Source organism: Sus scrofa, chromosome 7 (genome assembly GCF_000003025.6).
Source record: "Sus scrofa isolate TJ Tabasco breed Duroc chromosome 7, Sscrofa11.1, whole genome shotgun sequence".
Taxonomy (NCBI): Eukaryota; Metazoa; Chordata; class Mammalia; order Artiodactyla; family Suidae; genus Sus; species Sus scrofa.
The window spans coordinates 42,569,317-42,593,105 of NC_010449.5; the positions used below are offsets into that span (position 1 = coordinate 42,569,317).

Consider the following 23,789-nt stretch of genomic DNA (forward strand, 5'->3'; position numbering starts at 1 on the left):
AGCAAGAGACTCCTTTTAACTATATGAGGGAAAGAATCTGTTGGTCACATCTCTTTCTGCCACTGGAGGTAAGTACCTCATTGAGGCTGTATGAACCATTATGGAGCTCTTACGGTACTTCCTAACTCAAATGCAAATTCTGCTGGGAGGAAACAAATCCCAGTTTCAATACAGAAAAGGTGTGTTTTTTGCAAACTTTTAAAATCTCTTACATTAAGGGGGAAAAATTCAACAAAATAAAGTAGTCTACATATCTGATATATTTCCCATGAGTTTCTTCTTTTCTAGGAGTTGATTGGTCATTTTCTAGCAGAGACAATTTGAACACCATCCGTGTTTCACAAATAGACTAAAGAAAGGGAGTACACTTGAAAAACTAGAAGAGCTGCACACAAGTTACTGAAAAAAAGTAGAGGTTTGGTGTTACCTGCAAATCATGATCTCATATTTTAGGATGTATGTTGGCATTCAGTGAGTGGAATTCTTGGAAATATCTGCTTCACAGTGAGATTGGGAGGTCAGAGGAGGCTCAGCTACATTCTTCCTGGGCTTAAGTTACTTCCAAGGACTGAGTTAGGGTATTTTGTGCGGCATATTAACTCTTCCAGAACAAGAAATTTCACTTCCATAAATTATTGCTACAGTTCACTAAGGAGTACCATGGTGTCCTGGAAAAGATAATGTCCCTTTCAAAATTCCACCCTTCTGTCACTGAAACAGTGAAAAATTCCTATTCTCCTTACTCACTCTGATTTTTTTTTTTTTTTTTTTTTTGGTCTTTTTGCTATTTCTTAGGCCGCTCCCACGGCATATGGAGATTCCCAGGCTAGGGGTCTAATCGGAGCCGTAGGCGCCAGAGCCACAGAAACACGGGATCTGAGCCGCATCTGCAACCTACACCACAGCTCACGGCAACGCCAGATCGTTAATCCACTGAGCAAGGGCAGGGACCGAACCCGCAACCTCATGGTTCCTGGTCGGATTCGTTAACCACTGCGCCACGACGGGAACTCCCACTCTGATCTTTGAAGACATAACCTAAAGAAGAATTGCTTTTCCCCGTCCACATAGAGACTATTTGGATGGAGGCAGGATACTGGAACTGCCCCAGTGGCTGGGCAGTTAAGCCATTATCCTCAGATGCGCTTGGCAACCAGCATGCTTGAGTCTTTCTTTATAAACCAGCCTGGCGATCTTCTTTGCATGTGGAGTTGTCTAAGGTAGTCAAGAAAAAAAAATGACCCCAATAGGCAAACTTTGTAAAAATTGGAAAATTGATGAAGTATGGCACATGTGGGAAAGAAATAGACTTGATGGTATAGTTTCTCCGTTGATGACCTCCCATCTTTTGAAAGGGACGTAAAACAAATCTTCAGGAATGATGAGTAAACTGTGAAAGAGGAGTCCCTTCTCCCGCACCAAAAAAACCCCAAGGCCTCAGAAACTTCCACTTCGGATACAAGATCATGGTCTGCAGGTCTGCTGGTGCCAAATACCACTTCATCCTAGTAAAGCAGTTCATGACTTTACAAATAACCTAAGACCAAGAATCTCATGTTACGGCAATTACTGTCCATACTCGATCTATTCATATTTCGCTTGCATTGAACACCATTGAGAAGACGTGGGTCGTTTCTAATAGAAACTTGAGAACCTCAAGGTAGGACAAAACAAACTCCATTTAATAAAATAAAATTCAGTTAAATGTTTGTCATTGTAGACACAGTTCCCCTTTCTCTTAATATTCCGGTAAATGCCTTATTTGTAAAAGTACACTTGTTTTGCTGCTGTATTACTTTATTAAGCTACCAACTTCATTTCCAGACACTGCAACCAGAATGGAAGGGTGTGTATCTCTTTCTGAGCCTAATCGAGTCCAGAAGTTTTTTGTTCACTTGCTTGTCTTAGATTTTAATATTCTGAACTCAGTGAAAATATGTAACCAAAGTGGGTGGGAAACAGCTCTCTTCCAGATAAAAGAGCTGATGAGCAGATTTCATAATCACTGGACATTTGTTCAGTCCTACCTGAAAATTAATTTGTTTTACTGCTTGGCATGGGGAAAGGCTTCTTCTAGCAATTGTCTGTGTCAGGAAGCACAGCATTAAGCCAAGGAAGCCCTCAACAGACTGAGTCTCTCTGCCGGGGAGCAGTTTTAAATTTTAACACACGGGAACCGTTTACCTCGGTAATTTTTCTGAGGGAGAATTCAGCAGCAGTCACAGTTCACAGGTCACCTGTGGAGAGCTACTGTCACCCTGGGAGGCCGGCCAACAGACAGGCACTTTTCAGGTAACAAGAACAAAGACACTGCAGGAAGCTCCAAAACAACACTGCAGTAGTTCTAGAGACCACTACTTTAGTGATAGTGGCCTGGGTTAACGTTCCAGATGGTAATGCAAGGAACACACTAGACTTTGTAGAATTAGAGTATTTTCTTTAGGCTAAGAACCAGTGGGGGTGCATGATGAGTGGTGATGGCCCCTTTACTCAATGTCATTCTACAAGTTTCTTAGTTATGTCCACTTTCTGCTGTGTTAGTTATCTATATTCCATGGCAGTATATTTTCACCATCTGAAATGAGAACACTGTAACTATGGAATACTCTGACTCTCTCTTATACACACGCACAACGCACACACACACACACACGTGTGCACCCATATACACAAGTGTATGGACAATACGTGCAGCGTGCTCATTTGCAGTGGGTGAGCTCCCTGAAAGCAGCCAAATCAGCCTTCCCAATTACAGAGAAGCATTAAAAGCCAATGAAAAGCCATATCAACTATTTAGCCCTAACATGAGATTTTAAACCTTGTCCACGTGGTACTTCATTCTAATGCATTTTGTGTGTTCTGCCAAGTCATCCAAAGCAAGAATCTCCAAGACTGACAACACGATATGTGAATGCAATGGGCTCGCCTCTCTGTTTATGTTGCTTATTGCACAGCTGAATAATACGCTTGCTGCTGCAACACTTGAATTGATTTTGAATGGCCATTAATGCATCTATATTTGGCTAAGGCTGACTGGACTTTTCAGAGAAAGGCCAGCCTTCTGCAAATGGACACCTCCCTCTAAACAAACACCAAGGTACCCTAAAGACAAATCTAAGTATATGTATATACGGCATATATACATATATATGTACATATAAAATGGATCGGGAAGTCCTTTGGTTTAGACGAGATTAAATACGTACTTCCCAAGTGCATAGGTTTCCTTTGACCAACCTGTTCAAAAAACAAATGTGAAAAGTGCCATGGCAATTTTGACATTTCCTATGTCTTTTCTGCTATTTGGAGGCCCCCATCCTCTCTTCTCCATCTCTCCTAAGCATTTTATTTTAAAAGCAACTGGTTCCTTTGACCTTCTAACACTCCATTGACTCATCCATTCCTTGGAGGAGCGCTAAGATAACATCCAGAAACTTATCTTTAGTGGAGAACAAGGTTGCAAAGAACTTTGCCCTTCTTTGAGTCCCTCTTCCACCCAAGAAGTGGACACCTTGGTGTGTCATGAATAACTCACTCTTGATCTGACTTGCCTTGTTACCCCTGGCCAGCCCAAGCAGCTGAGGTCTGAACTTTACCTGCCCTGCATCGTTGTGCAATACTGGAAAAGAAAAATAATCCATTAGTCTATACCCTTCAGACGGTGGTGACGTGATCAGGGTTCTCTTGAATTTCTATGCATTCAATTTCCTCTCTCTCCTTTCGTTTGGCACGTTTCTTTTTCTTGTGGTGCTTTTTGGAAGGGGGGAAAAAGGTTAGGAACACAGGTAAGATAACAAAACAGTGCAGAAGTGTGCAACCCCCAGTGAGCAGCAAGCATTTGAACAGTGTGAAGGTCAGGTTCGAAGGCACAAAAAGGAGGGGGACCAACCCAATAAGAAAAGAAGTAACATTTTGCAAAATGGCTGTCCCATGCTCTTGCAGGGAGGTTTTGATACATTGTGTTCGCGTGTGCTCAGTTGCTAATACAAATGTGTAAAGCAGTGGTGCACAGTGGTCAATGGCGAAATTTAGAGTGTAGATAAGGCACAAGATAGAAATGCAATCCATGTCGACGTTCCATAATGTCATTAAGCCCAGAACGCCCAGCTCAATTGAGGTGACGCTAAGAATTAGCCAGAAGTTTCCCAGAGGATGGATCACCAGGAAAAAAGTCAGGATCAACACCAGGAGAACACCAAAGCCTGCAATCAGAACAGGCACTGTGACAGATAAGCCGTAATGGTCCATGAACACAAAGGAGGGGTTGAACACGATGAATCGGATGCTCTTCGACAGGGACAGGGGCCTCAGCTTTTCCAACACTTCTATGACTTCCTTCTGCTTGTCTCTGCTGGTCCTGGCCACCAGATACAAGCGAGAAGCAATGATGTTGTTTTCATCCCCTGCCTTGGAGAAGATGATATCGTTTCGAAAATGCTGGAACTCTGGCTTTTTTAAAAAGGAACTCTGGAGGACACTGATAAAGTCACTCTTGTTATTGGCACTGATGTTGCTAACTTTCAGGAACTGGTAATACTGCTCCACCCAGGACACTGCAGTGAACCCACTACAGAGTCTCCGCAGGTCCTCCTGGACGCTGCTGTTCCAGTACTCTAGGGGCTCATAGATGTAGAATCCTATCACGGGGCTGTAGTTGCTGAAATATTTCTGCTGAACCATGGCATAGGAAACGCTTGGGGAATCACTGGCTAGGAGATTGATGATGTTGGCTCTGTCACTGATCTGCAAGCACCCCATGAAGGAGAAGGAAGCGTAGATGAGATAGAGGATGACAACAAATGGCTTCACGTAGATATTGGTAATCCACTCGTTGTAATGCTCGCGGAGGAAGTGCTGAATGAAATGATGCTGGTAGGGGTTCGTCTCGTGATGGGACGTCTGCTGATGCCCGTCGCTCATCACCGTCTGGAACCACACGGGCTTGCGGTCCAGGTATTCTGCGGACGGGATCTTACAGCAAAAGATGCTGTGGTAGCGGTTTTGCTCTAGTTGGCCAGCAAAGACCAGACAGGAGCCAAAGAAGGAGAAAATGTAGAAGTAGTTCAACAGGATGGAGACGCACATGTTCTGACAGAAGATCTTCACAGCCTCTATGTTGGTGAATGGGCTGGCACCCATGCCAAAGGTAATAAAGTACAGGGAGCTGGTCATGGTGTAGGTCACCATTACATCTGAGTAGGCATCTGCTACCCTGTCTTTGAAGGGCAAATTCTCTTTGGTTCTCCGCCATCCAGACAGAAGCTCAAAGACTCCTTTTGTTCCGTGACCTAATTTAAAAGAAGAAGGAAAAGAAGCATTGTTTTCATTTCCTCCTCTGGTCTGAGTGAGTCCCTCATAGGTTATCTATGCTAAACAGTACTTCACAGTCTAATCTTCAAAGTGCTATGATCCTCCCTTTAGGGTCTCGAATTTCAGAGGTATAACGGGATATACTTGGTTCATGTGTCTACTTTAGCAAAGTGTCGGGATTCTGGGCAAAACAGAGCATTTACTGCCTGTTCTACTAATTTGACAAATTGTCAATGTAATGTGATCTTATTACATGGTTCCCCACTCCCTACCCCCGCACGCACATCATCTCCCTAAATAGATCATAAGTTGTCAAGGGCAGGGGCTGTGATTCACCCATCTTCAAATGACTCTCCACGCCAACTCGGTGCTTGATCAACTGAGGTACTGACTGATGGTCTCTTACCTTCATTTCGAATTGACTTACGTGCTGATTTAGGAAAGTATAATAAGATGATTTTAAACACTTAAAGATGGCTTTAAATTGATTTTACAATGTTACTCATCTGCTTGGTAGCCAAATGGCCTAGAAACCAATTCCTATAGATTTGATTAATTAACATTGGATGTGAGTCAGAAAATCTGCCAAGTCACATAGAACACCGGGCAAGACCTTTCGGGGTGAGAGATCGCAGCAGGCATTTCCTCAGAGAGCTTTTATTCACATAGCGTGGGTGACGATGAAATGTTTGACTGCTTCGTTAAAGTGGATGGAGAATGCTTCTTTTAAATCAACTTCTGTGCACCCTTTGATAAAGGTAAATAGGCGAAAGGTATGTTCAGTAAGTTTTACTGGAGCACCTACTGTGGAACAGGTACTGTTTGATACCGGGCTGCTGCTTCCCCCCCGCCCCAGGAACTCGACATCTCTTTAAGATACCATCTCTTGCTTTTTCTATCAAAAACAGAAAGCAGCTGGGAAAATAAAAGTATTCTACCCTACCTTCAGTGTCCCCTTTTTTCACTTCTCTGGATTCATTCTGTCATTTATCGTCCACAATACATCAACTGGTAGCTTTGTGACTGGAAGTCTTCACTGATCCCTTTGCCCTTGTCGGCGGAGCAGTACTACATACACTTAAAACCTTCTCAATGAATGGATACAAGCTGTGCTTGGGCTGTTCTCCAAGAAATTCATTAGACACAGATGTAGCTTAAATGACCTGGTTTAAGAAATCCTGGAAATGGACTTTGTGTAGCACCCGGATGTTGGAGCTGTGTGTTCACCCAGTTTTCTTAGCTGTGCTTTAACAAACGTAATGGTGAGGGTCTTACTGTCATCACTGATTTTGTGTTATTGATAGAGTTTGCTAATTGGTCTGGTTAATACTTTGCCTTCTTTGTTAGTTTTATTTGGGGCTGCAATGTGTACAATTAAAAACTTCATTTCTCAATCTATCTTTCAGCCAGTGGTGGTGGTTTGTAGGATGTATTTCTGGGCAATGCAAGGCCACTGGAGGTCATCTGAAGAGGCTTATTAGAAAACCAGAAGGAGCTTTGTCCTAAATGGTATCACAGAGCCACCAATAAGAGCCACGGCCCACATTCCTCTCAAATTCTCTTTAAAGAAAACCAAATCTCCATTTGGTTAAGCCACTATAAGTGAGGCTATGAGATGCAGCTAAACCTGTGTCTAACCAACGAAACTGTGTAGGTGTGAACATTTACCAAAACCCCTTTTATGAGCATCTAAGAATTCTTGCTTTATAGTTCATTTAAATCTAATATTTATAGGTTTAAATGTATATAATGCTAATCTTTGATTTTTGGTTCATCCATTTGGGGATTTTTAAAAAATTAATAATTGTTATCACATTGGAGTTCTTTTGCTTCTCAGTATAAAACCTATTTATTCTCCAAGGGTCTCTCTTCTGGGTCTCCAGTCAGAAAAGGTAAGTTTATCCTAACAAGTAGAAAGGGTTATGAGAACTGCATTTAAGCACAAGGTAATTTTTTTTTTTTGAGTCCATGATCTATTAATTCTTGCATTTAATTACTGGCTCAACATCTCTGTGTACTGAATTAAGTCTAATGACTCTTAACAACATTAATTATTCATTTCTGTCTTCTGCAAGACTCCTTGACCAACCAGAATACTGGTTCTCTTTTCCCTTGACAAAAACATAATATTAGGATATTAGTTAAAATAATTAAGACAATTCTCTAACTAGAGCTCTGCTCTTCTGAAATGAGGACTCTTGCTATCTTTGTGCCCCCAAGGTGGGGAAAGGCTACTTGAGGCTATGGCTAAATGTGGCTCATCTCTGCTAGGGTTACTTCTATGGAGTATTAGGAACACTATGTAGGTCAGATGTGGCCTCTCTTGCTTCATAGAGTACAAAGGTCTATATGTGTGGGAAGATGAAGCTAAATCCTACTAGGCCAGTAATCACTTCACATGATTATTAGATTATGGTAAATAATATTAATATATTAATTAATATAGCAATGTATAATAATATATTAATTAATATAAAAACATATTACATAATTATTGGATTGTATTAAATAATCACTTTATGTGATTATTTGGAGCGGGCATGTTTTATTCCATTCATAGGTGTAGACATTTTGCAGGGTATTCCTAATAATATTCATTCATTTGATTTTCACCATAATCTGGCTACTTCCTAGCATGTAAAATCTATCACCTGCTTTGGCCATGAAAATCCCCTCCCCATCAACCTGGTCATGATCAGTCTTATCATCTTAGTTCTGTTCATGCTGTTTTCTCTGCCTTTCAATACCTTCCCCTTATGGCTGCTCACACTAACATTCTTCCAATCAGCCTTTAGCTCAAATCTCTTCTTTATCTTGAAGCCATTTATGACAATGCCAGACATATTGATTTTTTTTTCTGTTTCTTAGACTTCTCTTGCACTAATTAGCTCCTCATTTGGGCACACAAACATGTGATGTTTTGCTCTGGCACAAAATAGCTTTCTCAGGACCTGTTCTATCTCTTTGGTTAGACTGCAAATTCTTCAAGGTCATGGAATGCATCTTATGTTATTTTCACACTCTGCAGAACATCTGACAAAGTGATAGATGCCCACTAACCTCTTATTACATTAAATCAACTACCATTCTTGATTCTAGATGGGTTTAGAAAATGTATGTTTTAATTACTTATTCAAAAATTTATAAGGCACCTTTATATCTCTAGTGTGTCCATAAGCTCTATATACTTTTAATTCAATTCAACCCAGTATGTTTTTTCTTTTTTAATATTTTTTATTTTTTCTATTATAGTTGGTTTACAGTGTTCTGTTAATTTCTACTGTACAGCAAAGTGACCCAGTCACACATACATGTATATTCTTTTTCTCATATTATCCTCCATCATGTTCCATCATAAGTGACTAGATATAGTCCCCTGTGCTATGCAGCAGGACCAATATATGTTTATTAGAATCTGTTACACATGAGGATCTGTGCTAGTCAATATATAAAACATAAAGGCAAAAAAGAGACAATCTTTTCCAATATCTCTCAGTCCAGAGGTCATTTTTACTTGGGTAATTCCGAGACAGCGATCATGGCATCTTATACGTATAAATTTTAGGAACTGTTCTGTATTGCAGGATGTTTAGAAGCATTCCTGGCCTCTACCCACTAGATGCCAGTAGCACACTCCTCAGTTGTGACAACTGCACCTCCAGACTTTGCCAAATGCTGTCTGGGGCACAAAACTGCTCTCAACTGAGAATCTTTGGTCTAGGCAAAAGAAAAGGAGAGTATACACACATACACACACACACACACACACACACACACACACACAGAGCACACTATTTAATCACCTTTTTCTGATTATAAAAATAGGACAGGTTTTGAAAATTTGGGGAAGAAAAATTTGGGGGAAAAATTATTCCCTAGTCCTACAACACAGATAACTGCTGTTAATTTTGTGCATTTACTTTAGTTATGTATGTATTCATGAATTAAGTTTATCTATATGTCTATCCAGGCAGCCAGCCATCCGGCCAGCCAGCGACCTTTCTAGCTTACCAGATAAACAACTAATTGTTTCACAGAACTGGGCTCCCCCAAGGAGAAATTAGGGTTTGGGATTATTTTGCTGCTCTGTACAATCAGCCTAGCAGCCACAGAGATCCTGTTTTCTAAACTTCTGCAGTGTTTTCTCTTTTGGTTTCTTACTATTCCCTTGGTTTCCATTCTGAGGCTAGAACCATTTTTTGAACATCTGCTCTGTTGAAAGAATCCCTTAACTCTCTACACCGCTTTTTTAAAGGCTTGTAGTCACCACTGTTATACCCTTACTCTGAGAGTCCCAGTTCAGTTCAAACAACACACTTGAATCCAAGGCACCTGTATCCACTCAAAAGATAGGTCCACTATCTCAAATGAGGGTACAATGGAACCTACACAAGTGTGATCAGCCCCTATGAGCAATGACTTTGGTACCCCCATCCTGGAAGTTCTCTGCTTCTGTCCCATTCCCACCAAAATTCTTAGTTCTCACCTAAGGCATCAGTTTGTCTTATGAACAGCACCATTCAAGTGCCTGAGTGGTGAAAGACATATATGTAAGCAGCTAACTTACATGAAAGGATGGCTTGCATCCTTGCTAGGTAGAGAAGTAGGCTGTGCCATGTGAAAATACAGCTGGTTCTTTTTGAGGGGTCAGGGCAAGGGCCAAAGGGTGTTAGCAGGCAGAGGATGGTCTAGATTGATGGAAAAACATGAATAAAGGCACAAACACTTGTAAATTAAGGAAAGGTATTTGTGTTTAATGTTTATACTTGAATTTTTTCTCTCAGCAACAGAGATAAGCTGTTGCCCCAAATATATCTTTTATTTAATGTTTCAAAAGCTGACTGCCTATTTCCTCCCATTATTAGTATATATTTGCAAACTATGTTAGAACAATATAACAAGTATCTCACTTGGGACATTATTGGGTAACTGACATTTGTCTTGATAAAGTTTCACCAAAGGAAAGAGAGAAAACCTTTAGCAGTAAAAGTGATTTGGACAGAGTTGGAACTGGGAGAAAAATTCAAGAAGGGAAATGAATAGAAGGAGAAGATTGGCATGTGTACTGAATATTATTATAGAATTCATTAATTTGGCCGGTTCAGCATTATAAATGTCTCTAGGGAGTGGAATGTGAAATTAAGAAACTCACTCTAAGTTGCTACTTGCAGGGTAGAAATGGGTCCATAAGGCATTCCTGCTACCTATGAGACAATAAACTTTGTAGACATGTTCTAATCCCCATGATGCCTAAGCTAGAGGTGGTTATCAGTGTGTATTTATAGACGACTTTTAATGAACTCTCATCTAGAATAAATAGGTGATTATCAAGCTCCACTCACAAAGGATGGCCAAGGCTGCCCACAAAGACATAGGTAGGAGGTGATTCAATAGGTGGGCTCCAAGCTGCTCCCGCCAGGGGCATATTTGATGGTTTTACCTGAAAATTTGTGGTGGTGTGTGGTGAGGGAGGGTTCAACTTTCTATCACCCTTAAGGAGGAAGTGACTTCTCTTGAAATGCCCCTATCCCAGGACAAAATGAAGCAGGGTAAAACAGAGGAGGGAGACAGAGAAGAAGGAAACAAGGAATTCAGAATGAATCCGAACAGACACCCATCCCTTAGCTCTTAGCAGGAGGTTAGAGGATTGTATCAGGTCCCTAATAACAAATGGAATATAGTAATGGATTCTCATTGTATGATTTTCAGGGCTGTTATGTATTTTGCACCTATCTTAATGTATAGAAAAGGGCTTGTAGTCTCATTCCAGAGTTTGCCTTCCATCTTTTTTTTTTTTTTTTTTTTTTTGCTTTATAGGGCCACACCCATGACATATGGAGATTCCCAGGCTAGGGGTTGAATCAGAGCTATAGCTGTCAGCCCACACGACAGCCACAGCAACACAGAATCCAAGCTGCATCTGCAACCTCCATCACAGCTCAGGGCAACGCCGGATTCCTGACCCACTGAGCGAGGCCAGGCATCAAACCCACAACCTCATGGTTACTGGTAGGATTCGTTTCCCCTGTGCCACAATGGGAACTCCGCATTCCACCACTTTCTAAATTTATTTTAGATTTCTATGTAGAGTTAAACATTTAAAAAAATCTAGTATGTGTATATGTGTGTTAGTTCATATACACACGTGTACACATGCACACACATGCATATACATATATACGTGTATATATATTGAGAGAGGTATGTGTGTATGTATATGAATATGGTAAAGGAGAGAGAAAGTGAGAGAGAGAAAGTAGGTGAGTGCCACTATTTGATATTGTGATTAGCCGCCCATTCCCCAGGGCAAGACTGCTTGAGTTTAAATCCTGGGTCTCCTACTTTCTACCTCTGTGACCTTGGGCACAGAGGTTGTTTAATTCACCCCTCCATGCCTCAGTTTTCTCATCTGTAAAATGAGGTAATAAGGAGACCCATCTCATAGGATTGTTCTGAGCTTAAGGTAAGTTAATACATGTGCTTGGCACATAGGAGGTACTACATTGAGTGGAAAAGCTCACTGCTGGCAACTGCAGGATATTTGCCACAGAGAACGTTCCAAGTCATTTGACTTGAGATGCCAGCTTCCAAACGCAGCCTGGTTCCTGCTCCCTTTACCACCACAGCTAAGTTAGCTTTGGGGGGGAGCTCTGGGGCTCTCTTTTCAGACTTCCTTGCTAAAGAAGCTCTGTGCTGCCAAGAGCGGAAGCTCTGCTGATGAGCCAGCACATACATGGTGGCTTGCTTTCTCATTCTCTCTCCCTGTCTCTGGTATTCCCATTCAAGGAGAAAATGACTGCCAGCATGCTTTTCATTGTCTTTGCCATGCTTTCCATGTCTTCCAGTTTTAGGAAAGGAGTATACACTGGTTTTTGAGAAAGGAAAAAGAAGCCCTGACACCTGGGTGCTGTCAAGTAGGTCTTGGTGTTGCCAGGATCTGGTTTGGCTCTCATGGCCAGGCTCGGTGTTATCCTACTGACCACACACGTTCTGGCAAAAAAGCTCAGGCAAGACCACTTTGGGAGTGGGACAGATGGAGACAAAATAAGACCACTCCATAACCATGACTGAGCACAAACAAAATGCAAACATTGTCCCAAACATAAAACAGACCAAACATCTTTTTATCAAATAACAAATGCTGGAGAGGGGGTGGAGAAAAGGGTACCCTCCTTCACTGTTGGTGGAATGTAAACTGGTACAACCACTTGGAAAAGAGTATGGCAGCTCCTCAGAAAACCAAATATAGAACTAGCATATGACCTAGCAATCCCATTCCTGGGCATACATCTGGACAAGACTTTCACAAAAAATACATGGACTCCTATGTTCATGGCAGCACTATTTACAATAGCCAAGACAGGGAAACAACCCAAATGTCCATCAACAGATGAACAGATTAAGAAGTGATACATATATACAATAGAATACACTCAGCCATAAAAAAAAGAGCAAAATAATGTCATTTGTGGCAACGTAGATGGAATGAGAGATTCTCATTCTAAATGAAGTAAGTTAGAGAAAGACAAGTACTATATAATATCGCTTATATGTGGAATCTAAAATATGGCACAGATGGTCCTATCAACAAAACAGAAAGAGATCGTGGATATGGAGAGCAGATTTGTGGTTGCTGGTGAGGAGCGGGAGGGAGTGGGATGGATGGGGAGTTTGGGTTGGTGGATGCAAACTATAACATTTGGAATGATGGGCAATGGGAACTGTGTGTGATTGGGTCACTTAGCTGTAGGACAGAAATTGAAGAAACATTGTAAATCAACTATACTTTAATAAAAAAAATTAAAAACCAAAACCAAACAAATGAAAAGAATAGTAGGGTTGATTCTTGCTTCTTTACCAATCACAGTTTAATCTTGGTTGGGCGTTCCTGCCTTCTAGGTATAAGAATTGTTAAGATAACCAGTCATAGATTTATCTTCTCTTCTTAGCATGGATAGTAGCTAACCGTGCTGCTTTAAACCCTCTTCCAAATCATCTAACACTTGCAAAAATAAGATAATAGGTCTACTCTAGTTTCTTTTTCCCGAAATGCTTCATGGTCTCCAATGGTGTATGTTCTTCCCCATTGCAGTAAGTCAATAAATCCAAATTTGTTCAATGATCAGAATACACCTGGCGGTCTTTGGTTGGAGGACATTGACATCTCATAATAAATAAGTATTTCTGGAAAATGAGATAAATGAAAACTTTTTCTATTGTTGACTTTACAAACTGATTTCTTTGCATGTAGGAGTTAGAAGCGTAGGAGTCAGAACAGGAGCACTGGATGAGAGTTAATCCCTGGGAGATGTGAATTTCCAGGCCATTCGATTTGCATGTCACAAGTAAAAGGGATGGTTTCCTAGTGGGAGTAATGTTTTAGTTGTATTCTCACTAAAAAGAGAAAACCAGCTGGGCATATGGGAAGTGGGAAGATGTTCTAAAAGGAAGATAACATGGATATTAAAACAGGAGAAGGGAAGAAGGGGCCACGTGAAATGAAAATGTCATTGCTTGAAGCAGAGAGGAGCAATGAATGGGAGAATTACTGGTGGAGCTGAAAACCTTACAGTTGTCATGAGTAGTGGATTTGTAGCTCATAAACTAAACACAGCATATGCTTAAAAAAAATCAAGAGCTAGACTAAGAGGTCATATTAAAGAAGATAATAAGTATACTATCTTGAAGGAATGAAAATTAAGATAATCTAAATGTTTATGGAGCTAAAGACACTCAAAGAAGAAAAATCACTTAGAAAAACTAATTCATTTATTTGATGGACATTTCCTCGGTGCCTCCCATTAGGAAGATAAGGTAAAATGTCATCACTTTGAAGTTTGATAATCCCCCTTTGCCCCATTTGCAAAACACATCATATCCATAGGTCTAGATTAAATGGTTCTCTAATTATAAGCTTTGGGGTTCTTCCATCCTTCAAAGAGTAGAAGTAGTGATGATTTAGGATTTCTATAACACCAAGAACTGGAGGAAGCTTTTTTTTTTTTTTCTTTTGTCTTTTTAGGGCCATACCCCCAGCATTTGGAAGTTCCCAGGCTCAGGGTCAAATTGGAGCTGCGGCCGCCAGCTACAGCCACAGCCACAGCAACTGAGGATCTGAGCCACATCTGCAACCTACACCATAGCTCATGGCAATGCCAGATCCTTAACCCACTGAGTGGGGCCAGGGATTGAACCCATGTCCTTATGGATACTAGTTGGGTTCATTAACTCTGAGCTACAGCAGGAACTCCCTGGAGAATGCTTTTAAAATGTCTGTGTCAGTCATTAAGAAACATGTTTGAAATGGAGGGAATCTTGGCACATTTAAATTACGCACAGTTTTGGTTTCTTATAAATATCATTCAAAAGAAATCTTCAAAGTTGTAGCAAAAATGCTTGATAAAAGCATAATGCTTCAAAGGCCAAGTTTTCTGGAAACCTTCTTGATGGTTTTGCTGCCTTTCTTAGCAGTGAAGATGAATTTCACATCCTATGAACTGGAATTCCCTCTGAACAGAATGGCCTGAAGCCAGTGGAAACTCAATTAACCAGAAAACTCAGGAATTGGATCATCTGATTATCTGAATCGTCATTAAATTAATCAACCATAACTTTCTTTTGATTCAACTTTTACTGGTTGATTAGCTTTATTGGAGATCTCTCTTAAATGCCCTAGATATGTATTCCTCTTTTGCAGCCAATTTCCCAAAAATGTGAGGTGGGGAAGGCATTATGTGTCGCAATGAAACGGATGGACTTTGGAGTCACACATTTGGCTTCCAGTTCTGGCTCCATCACTTTGTGATGTGTGGTATGGGGAGATTTAGTTTAACTTCTGTGTATTTCACTTTCTTAGTCTGGAAAATAAGAATAAAAATAGCACTTATTTTAATCAGTTAATATAAAGATTAAAGGATGAATAATAGTTGTAATTTGCTTAGAGCAGTGCCTGGGACTTCGGAAGCACACCAAAAAATGTCAGTTACTATTACTTATTGAAGAGTGTACTCACAGTCATCATTTTATCATGCACCAATAATCGGGAGGCAATCTGGCATATTGGTTAAAGAATGGAGTTCTTTGGGTTGAAGCTTCCTCACTACCCTCTACTAGACCTTGGACAAAGTAGTGCCTCCATGGCTAGATGTGCCAATCTGTAAAAGGGAGAAAACATCAAAATCTGCTTCAAAGGATTGCTGTGTTAAGGGAACACAGACACAAGAATCCCTTTACACAAATACCTGGAACACAATTCGTGTTCCCACACACGATAGCTAGGATTGAACAGTACTCCCTCATGGCAGAAATGAGGGATGTTGGATTGAAATGAGTACCGCGCCTCGAGAAAAGCTTGAATGTTTTCTTCTCTGGTGATTAACATTTGCCTTTTTTTTGTCCTTGGATGTGAATTTCAGGAAAATGTGGATTAAAAAGGTTAGTTAACTGGATTCAACCAATTGAGGCCTTCCTTACATGTGCGTTCTCATTCAGACTAAGCCAATAGAAGCCTTCACCCTCCTCTGGCAGGAAAGAAGATGAAAGGGAGCTTTCCAGCCACAGGTTGACTCTGCAGCTCTCAGGGCACACCTGACTGGCTTCCAGGAGGAGAGCACAGCAGGGCTTTGGAGCAGCCGGCTGAGTTCCATCAGCCCTAGAGGAAGCGGGGTGGAGGAGGGGGGCAAGGAGATTATTTCCTAGAGGATCCTCTCAAAGTGACAGAATTGGTGTTTTTGAATACATCCCTGATAAGTACAAATTTCCTCTTCAGTTGCAAAGGCTCTTTTCACTGTATTCCCCTGTAATCCGTCTCCTTTCAGCAGGCCACAGTTTAGCTTAGCTTTATCACAGCAAACATTAATCAACAGGACCTAGAGACTGTGAGATGTTAATTCTCGGCGACAAGACATAGAGAACAGAAGATGGGCGGGTAGCAGGGTGGGAGAGGGGCCCTGAGTACTGGCTCTTGTGTTCACACCCGGGTCCAAACCCCAGCTGCATCACTTCTTAACCACCCACCTTCAATAGCAACCTCTCCGTGGGGGTTTCCTCCTGTGCAGAGCAGAAAATGCCAGCCCCTGCCTGACAGTGTTGCTGGGAATAATCAACAAGATTATCCACATAAAGTGTTTACCATAGTCTTTGGCACATACTAAAAATTCAATAAAGAGTAGCCATCACTTTTTATGTAGGGGTGACTATTCATTTGGGGTCTTAGCTGTGTGCTCACAGTGTAGCCTAGCACACATGTTTCATCCCTGAAGTCATCAATAGAAATCACAATGAATCATGATAACACACCAAATGTAGGTTCAAGGAATGAAAACTGTAGGAAATTCTAATTGCCCTCTTCAGATAAATCTTACTCCTCTCAGTTTTGAGAATCCCCATGGACTTTGTCCTGCCCATTTCCATTAGACAAAGGATAATCAGAGGCAATCATAAGAAAGAGTCAAAAGAAACCAAACCCACCAGATAGCTATGACTCTGAAACAGCTAACTGGACCTTGGGAAGGATGATTTTTGGCTCTTTGACCATCATGAAGCTCTAGTCCTTAAAGACATATGAACACCTAGGGCTAATTCAGTGATTACAAAGTAAAAAAACAAAGCCCAAACCAAAAAAACAAAAACAAAAACAAAAAAACAAGCGAAAAAAAACCCTAACAGGTCCGCATTATTTTTTAGGACATTTTCACCTATAATTAACTGACAACAACTCAGGACCCAGCAATGTCAAATAAAGAGCTGATGAAAGAACAGTGTCAGCACTTTCTTAAGTGTATTCTCTCATTGACATTTTCTGAGATTCCTCAGGAGAGAGACTCTATTAATGCTGATATGTGAATCTTTAATAAAATAGCATGCCTCTCAAAGAAATCTATCAACTCATGGGCAGATATTAATTAAACACCTACAGTACACAAATGATGGTGCTACACGAGACTACACTCAGCTTTCCCCTTGATGTGTGTATTCTTCCTATATGCCCAACAAGTGCTTATCCTGTCCAGATATTTTCTGAAATTTGGAAAGTTCTTTCATATTTAGAGTTGAAATTAATCATCCTGAAATTCTGCAAATTTGTTCCTAATTGTATCCTTTGGGATATATGCCAATTATTCTGCCAAACATCCATATTTCAAATATTGGACATAATGGGATGGCACATTCCATCTTCTCCAGGACAATGCTCTCATGACTTCGACTGTTTCTCCGAGAACATCTGCATCAAATTCCATCGGACATACTATATTGCAGTGAAATTGCTTGTTAAGACAAGGACCATATCTTTGTGTTTTTGCCTCTCAGTACCTAGCAGTGTCACGGATGTAGTAGGTTCTTAAGGAATATTTTTTGAGTCCAGCGTTGATACATTTTTTTGCCCCTAAGCTTGCTAAGTTCAAAAGTAGGCTAAGGCATTGTAGGGAGTAGCAGATGATACACCCTGGGATCATCTCTTAACTATGGTTAAGGACTGCTATTTCCGTGCTGTGGAATTTTATACTCCACCCATTTCCTGTACTGTTGTAGGCGATGACACTTCCCTCTACTCTGATGGCTCTGGTGATTTCTGTGACAGATGTGGTCAGGTCCATGTTGTACAAAGTCTATCCTCACCGACTCTGGAAATCCTCCAAGGAAAGACCCATTTCCCCCTTATGAGGCAGAGTATCCTGGGAATACTTCTTGGATAGCTTTGTAAAGTCTGTGCATAAACTAATATATGTAAAATAAAGAGACATATTTTCTATAGTGGTTCGCTCAGCAGGGCTGACTTGACTTGTCAGTGGAGTTGCCTGCCACTTTAGAATAATGCTAGGAAAAAAATGTTACTACATGGAAATCTCCAAGTGGGAATGATTTCAGTGTTCAACCCAAGGAGTTGGTCTCTCATGAAAATGGAAATACTCCTGGGAAGATCCACCTTGTGAGGACAGTAGCTCTTTTTCCCTTTGGGTGCATCAGTTTTTCATAACCTTCCCTAAGATGGATGTGGGTTGACAAAGTAGGCTGGGTGCAAAGGATGATCCCACCAAGGGGGAAATGTGTGCAAAGGGGATCCTGAGGAACATCATTGCAAGTGAGTCTCGTGAACTCCTCCTGAGGCAGACAGACCACGTTCCCCCCTCACTGAATGGTTAGGAAATGGTGACTCAGAAGAAACAGGGACATGCAGGGTTTACAGAGTTCTTCTGGTAGTCAGACCAGAACCCAAACCTTCAGCCTCTTACCCCAGAGGCAGCAGACTGTGATCTTGAGGGTGGAGTCTGTGTCCTGCTTCGACTTATTGTATTTAATTTTTTTTCTTTTTGAAGCCACACCTGTGGCATATGGAAATTCCTGGGCCAGGGTTTGAATTGGAGCTGCAGTTGCCGGCCTATGCCACAACCATAGCAATGCCAGACCCAAGCCGCATCTGTGACCTATGTCACAGCTTGTGGCAACACCAGATCCTTAACCCCCTGAGTGAGGCCAGGGATCGAATCCACATCCTTGTGGATACTAGTCAGGTTCTTAATCCACTGAGCCACAACAGGAACTCTTCATTTTTTAAAGTTTTATTGAAGTATAGTTGATTTACAATATTGTGATGGTAATTTCTGCTGCATAACAAAGTGATTCAGTTATACATATTCACAATTCATTTTTTTTCAGATTAGTTTGCCATATCGATCATCACAAGACATTGGGTAGAGTTCCCTGTGCTATTCAGCAGGTCCCTGTTGGCCAGTCACACTGTGGTCTATGGACAGGTTTTTATAGCATTCTTTCCCAAGGATATGTACTTTGGCACTTAGTGCGTATTTACTGTAAAATTGAGGAATGGGTGTGTGCCTCTGTGCTTCCAAGATTTCTGGTATTCTAGTATGCTGGGGTGGGGATACCTGTCCCCTGCTTCTCCTGTTTCCATGAAGAGGAGACTTCAGTTGCACTTTTTTTTTCTCTCTAACCACACTCTTCTAAGCCCTAGAGATAGCTGTTCTGATGTTGAGAGCCTGATAACGCTTGTGACAATTTATTAACAGATTGGCCGCGGTTCCTCTAAAACAATCAGCAAGCTGAACCTCGTTTCTCTCTTCTGCTTTACTTGTATAATGGATGAATAAGGAGGGTCAGGGCTTGCCCTCAGCTTTCTCATCCCTTGCAGGCAAAACTCCCGGCCGTGTCATTTGAAAGGGAGGCAGGTTATCCATCTCCTAATGCTGGTCTCTCTTCTGCACACTCTCTTCTGAGAGCAATTGGATTTGTGAGGCAAACCACAGTCATCCAGGCAGTTGGCTATTAAGGAAATCTTGGGGTGGGGGTGTCGGGGAAATGCCTTAGAGACCTAATTCTCCTATAGGTAGGAGGAGAAAAGATCTAGATTCAGGACGTGTTAGGTAGAAATTGCTACATTGCCTCGGTGCCATACAGTCTTCACTCCAGCATTACTGGGGACTTCAGGAAATGCTGTGCCACTGCTTATAAGGATGAAAATGTGTCCCTACTTTAGCTCCTTGGGTGTATATTCTCCATGGCATAGAACCCAGAAAGGAGGAGGGTTGATTGGCTGAGATGACCGGTTTCCTCATATTGTCTATGAGATAATCAGGTAAAGGGTTCGGCTCTGATTTCAGAGTCTGAAGCTGGATATAGAGAAGTTACATCGTAGACCGTCTTATCAAAGCTGCAGCTTTCTTTCTATTCTTTTTTTAAAAAATGTATTACAGTTGATTTACAATGTTCTATCAGTTTCTGCTGTACAGCACAGTGACCCAGTTATACACATATATACATTTTTTTCACATTACACTTCATCATATTCCTTCATAAGAGATTTTAGTTCCTGTGCTATACAGCAGGATCTCATTGCCTATCCACTCCAAATGCAATAGTTTGCATCTACTAACCCCAACTATTTCTTCTTATCAAATCCTTCCAGAACAGCATTTTACATTTTTAAAGTGCATTTTAACTATCATAACCCTACTAAAACTTGAGGTGACTTCCAGAATCTTTTTAGCTAATATTATTTTTTAAATGACTGTTAAGGTGTACCATTTCCAACTTGACCTTGTTCTTATCCCTTTTTTTTTTTTTTTTTGCTTTTTAGGGCCGTGCCTGCAGCATATGGAAGTTCCCAGGCTAGGGGTCTAATTGGAGCTGTAGCCTCCATCCCATGCCACAGCCACAGCAACACGGGATCAGAGCCGCATCTGCGACCTACACCACAGCTCGCGGCAACGCCAGATCCTTAACTCACTGAGTGAGGCCAGGGATTGAATACACATCCTCATGGATCCTAGTAGGGTTCATTAACCACTGAGCCACAACAGGAACTCCTGACCCTGTTCTTCTTAATTTCCTCCTCTATGCAGTAATTAGATAAAACTGTAAAATATATATAGTGTCTAAGGAGTCTTCCTCATGGAAGAAGAATGGAAGCATGGAGTCAGCAAGAGTCAGTCTCATCAGTAATGATGGAGATTCAGGATCAGTGTAGTGAGCATATGCTTCCACTCATATTTCTTTTCTTTTCCTTCCTTCCTTCTTCCTTCCTCCCTTTCTTTCTTTCTTTCTTGTCCACAGCATTCAGAAGTTCCTGGGCCAGGGATTGAACCTGAGCCACAGCAGCAACCAGAGCCACAGCAGCAACCAGAGCCACAGCAGTGACAATTCCAGACCTTTAACCCACTGAACCACCAGGGAACTCACTCATGTTTCTTTGCAATGGGTCTTGTAGATAGAGTAAACACAAAGTCCTGGGCTACACAGCAATCTGTCAGTTTTCTGACTGTAAAACTCAATGGGAGGCTAACGGAGCTGTCTAGCCTCCAACCTGAGGTAGACATCCTTCCAGTTAAAGGCAAAGCCACTTCAGAAAGACATGCATCCCTTGCAAGAGGAGGAAAACAAAGAGGAATAAGAACAGAGGAGGAGGAAAGAAAAGAAGGGAAGAAAGAGGTGGAAGAGAAATACATGTGCTTTTTTGGTCCCTACTGCTCTTTGAGCCACTGGATGTCAGATTCTCCCTATTTCTCCAATCAGAGAAGTCACTGTCTCCCCAGAGAAGAATCCAGTGAGAAGTTTGCATGAATAAATGGAAAACTTTCTTCTTATATTCTTTCCTTAGGGACACAACTGGATGTATCCATAAGTGGAAGAGTATTTGCTCCTACAAGAGATGAGAGATAAAAGACCAGAGTAGAACATCAAAGTAGATACAAAGCTAAAAGAGGCTCTCTTCTTCCTAGCAGGGCTATAAAATACCATATGTGCCACACTTTCTAGGATCCTCACAAGAATTTCTTCCACAAAATGCACATAGTTAAATACCTTCTTTTTCTTCTTCTATTGTTCTTATTATTTCACGTATTTTGCTAGCTACTATAGTGACATCTGATGTCTCTTTGCTCCCAAACACCTGAGCTTTCACTGTACTATGAATGTGATAGATGATTAAGAAATATTTTTGACAAATCGAATATAAACACTTCCCCTGACCACCATTGAATGGGATGGTATTTGCGAAAAGGTTGTGGACCTGGGAATATGCTATGCTGCTCCATAAATGTAACACAGGTGTAATGTCATGCAACTGTTAAAGATTCCTGAGTTTGAATTCATTTTATTGGAAACTGAAGATGAGAATGTATTGAGAGATGGGATTAAGATGGTGGAATAGAAGGACTGGAGCTCAACTTCTCTCCTAAAAACAACAAAATTCACAACTAAAGACTGAGCACTCTTCACCCAAATGGACCAGAAACCTTAAAAAAGATATCCTACTCCAGAAGAAAAAGAGGAGGACGCATCAAGAGGTAGGAGGGGCAATTTCGTGATATAAACAACCCCATACCTCTTGGGTGGGAAGCTCCACAGACTGGAAACTAACTGGTTCACAGAGACTCGCCTAGAGGAGTGAGAGTTCTGAGCCACACATCAAACTCTCTCATGTGGGGATCTGGCATGGGGAGAAAGAGCCCTGGAGCATCTGGCATTGAAGGCCAGTGGGGCTTGTGTGCAGGAGCTCCATGGGACTGGGGGAAATGGAGACACCATTCCCAAAAGGTGCACACAGACTTTCACGTGCACTGGGGTCCCAGGGCAAAGCAAAGTCTCTTTAGGAATCTGGGTCAAACCTGACCGCAGTTCTTGGAGGACATCCTGGGAAAACAGGGGTGAACGTGGCTTGTTGTGAAGGAAGAACATTGAAAGCAAAGCTCTCAGGAATATTCAGCAGCTTGCCTTTCTCTGGAGGTGGCCATTTTGGCAAAATCAGGCCCCACCCACCAGCCAGCTGCTGAGAAGCCCCAGGGCAAACAACAATCCAGGTGGGATCACAGCCCCGCCCTTCAGTAAACAGGCTACCTAAGGACCCCTCAGGCACACAGCTGCCTCTAATCCCATCCAGAGACTAAGCCCCACCCACCAGAGGGATTAGAATTGGCTCCTCCTACCAGGGGGCAGGCATCAGCCCCTCTCATCAGGAAGCCTACAGCAAGCCCCCCATATCGACTTCAGCCACAGGGGGGCAGACATCAGAAGTAAGAGAGGCTACAACTCTATTATCTGTAAAAAGGTCACCACACCAAAAACCTATAAAAATGAAAAGACAGAGAACTATAACTCAGATGAGGGAGAAAGGAAAAACCCTAGAAAAACAGCTAAGCAAGGAGGAGATTCTTAGCCACCAGGAAAAAGACTTTAGACTGTCGATGCTGAAGATGATGCAAGGCATTGGAAGTAAACTGGAGGCAAAGATGGATAACTTGCAGGAAACACTGAGCAAAGAGATACAAGATATAAAACTTAAACAAGAAGAGATGCAAATACAATAACTGAAATAAAAAATTCACTAGAAGCAGCTAACAGCAGGATACAGGTGGCAGAAGAATGAATAAGCGAGGTGGAGGACAGATTAGTGGAAATTACGGATGCAGAACAGAAAAGAGAAAAAAGATTGAAAACAAATGAAGAGAGTCTCAGAGAACTCTGGGACAACGTTAAATGCACCAACATCTGTATTATAGGGGTGCCAGAAGGAGAACAGAGAGAGAAGGAGACAGAAAAAAATATTCCAAGAGATAATAGCCGAAAACTTCCCTCACATGGGGAAAGAATCACTCACTCAAATCCAGGAAGCACAATGAGTACCATATAAAATAAACCCAAGGAGGAACACCCTGAGACACATATTAATCAAGCTGACCAAAATTAAAGACAAAGAGAAAATCTTGAAAGCAGCTAGGGAAAAGAAACAAATAACATAGAAGGGAACCTCAATAAGGTTATTGGCAGATTTTTCAACAGAAACTCTGCAGGCCAGAAGGGAGTGGCATGATATACTTAACACGATGAAAGGAAAAAACCTCCAACCAAGATTACTCTACACAGCAAGGCTCTCATTCAGATTTGAAGGAGAAATCAAAAGCTTCACAGATAAGCAAAAGCTGAGAGAATTCAGCAACACTAAACCAGCCTTACAATAAATACTA

General features: G+C 41.5%; 1 protein-coding gene across 4 annotated transcripts in view; it reads right to left on the reverse strand.

Annotated features, from left to right (window-relative positions):
- Positions 784-23,789, reverse strand: part of PTCHD4 (patched domain containing 4) — a 199,936-nt gene continuing 176,930 nt past the window's right edge. For all 4 annotated transcript variants that reach the window (XM_021098809.1, XM_021098807.1, XM_021098808.1 and 1 more), the window contains one exon: positions 784-5,288. In XM_021098809.1, the coding sequence (XP_020954468.1) occupies positions 3,655-5,288 (1,634 nt within the window). In that variant the 3' untranslated portion in view covers positions 784-3,654. The remainder of the gene's footprint in view (positions 5,289-23,789) is intronic.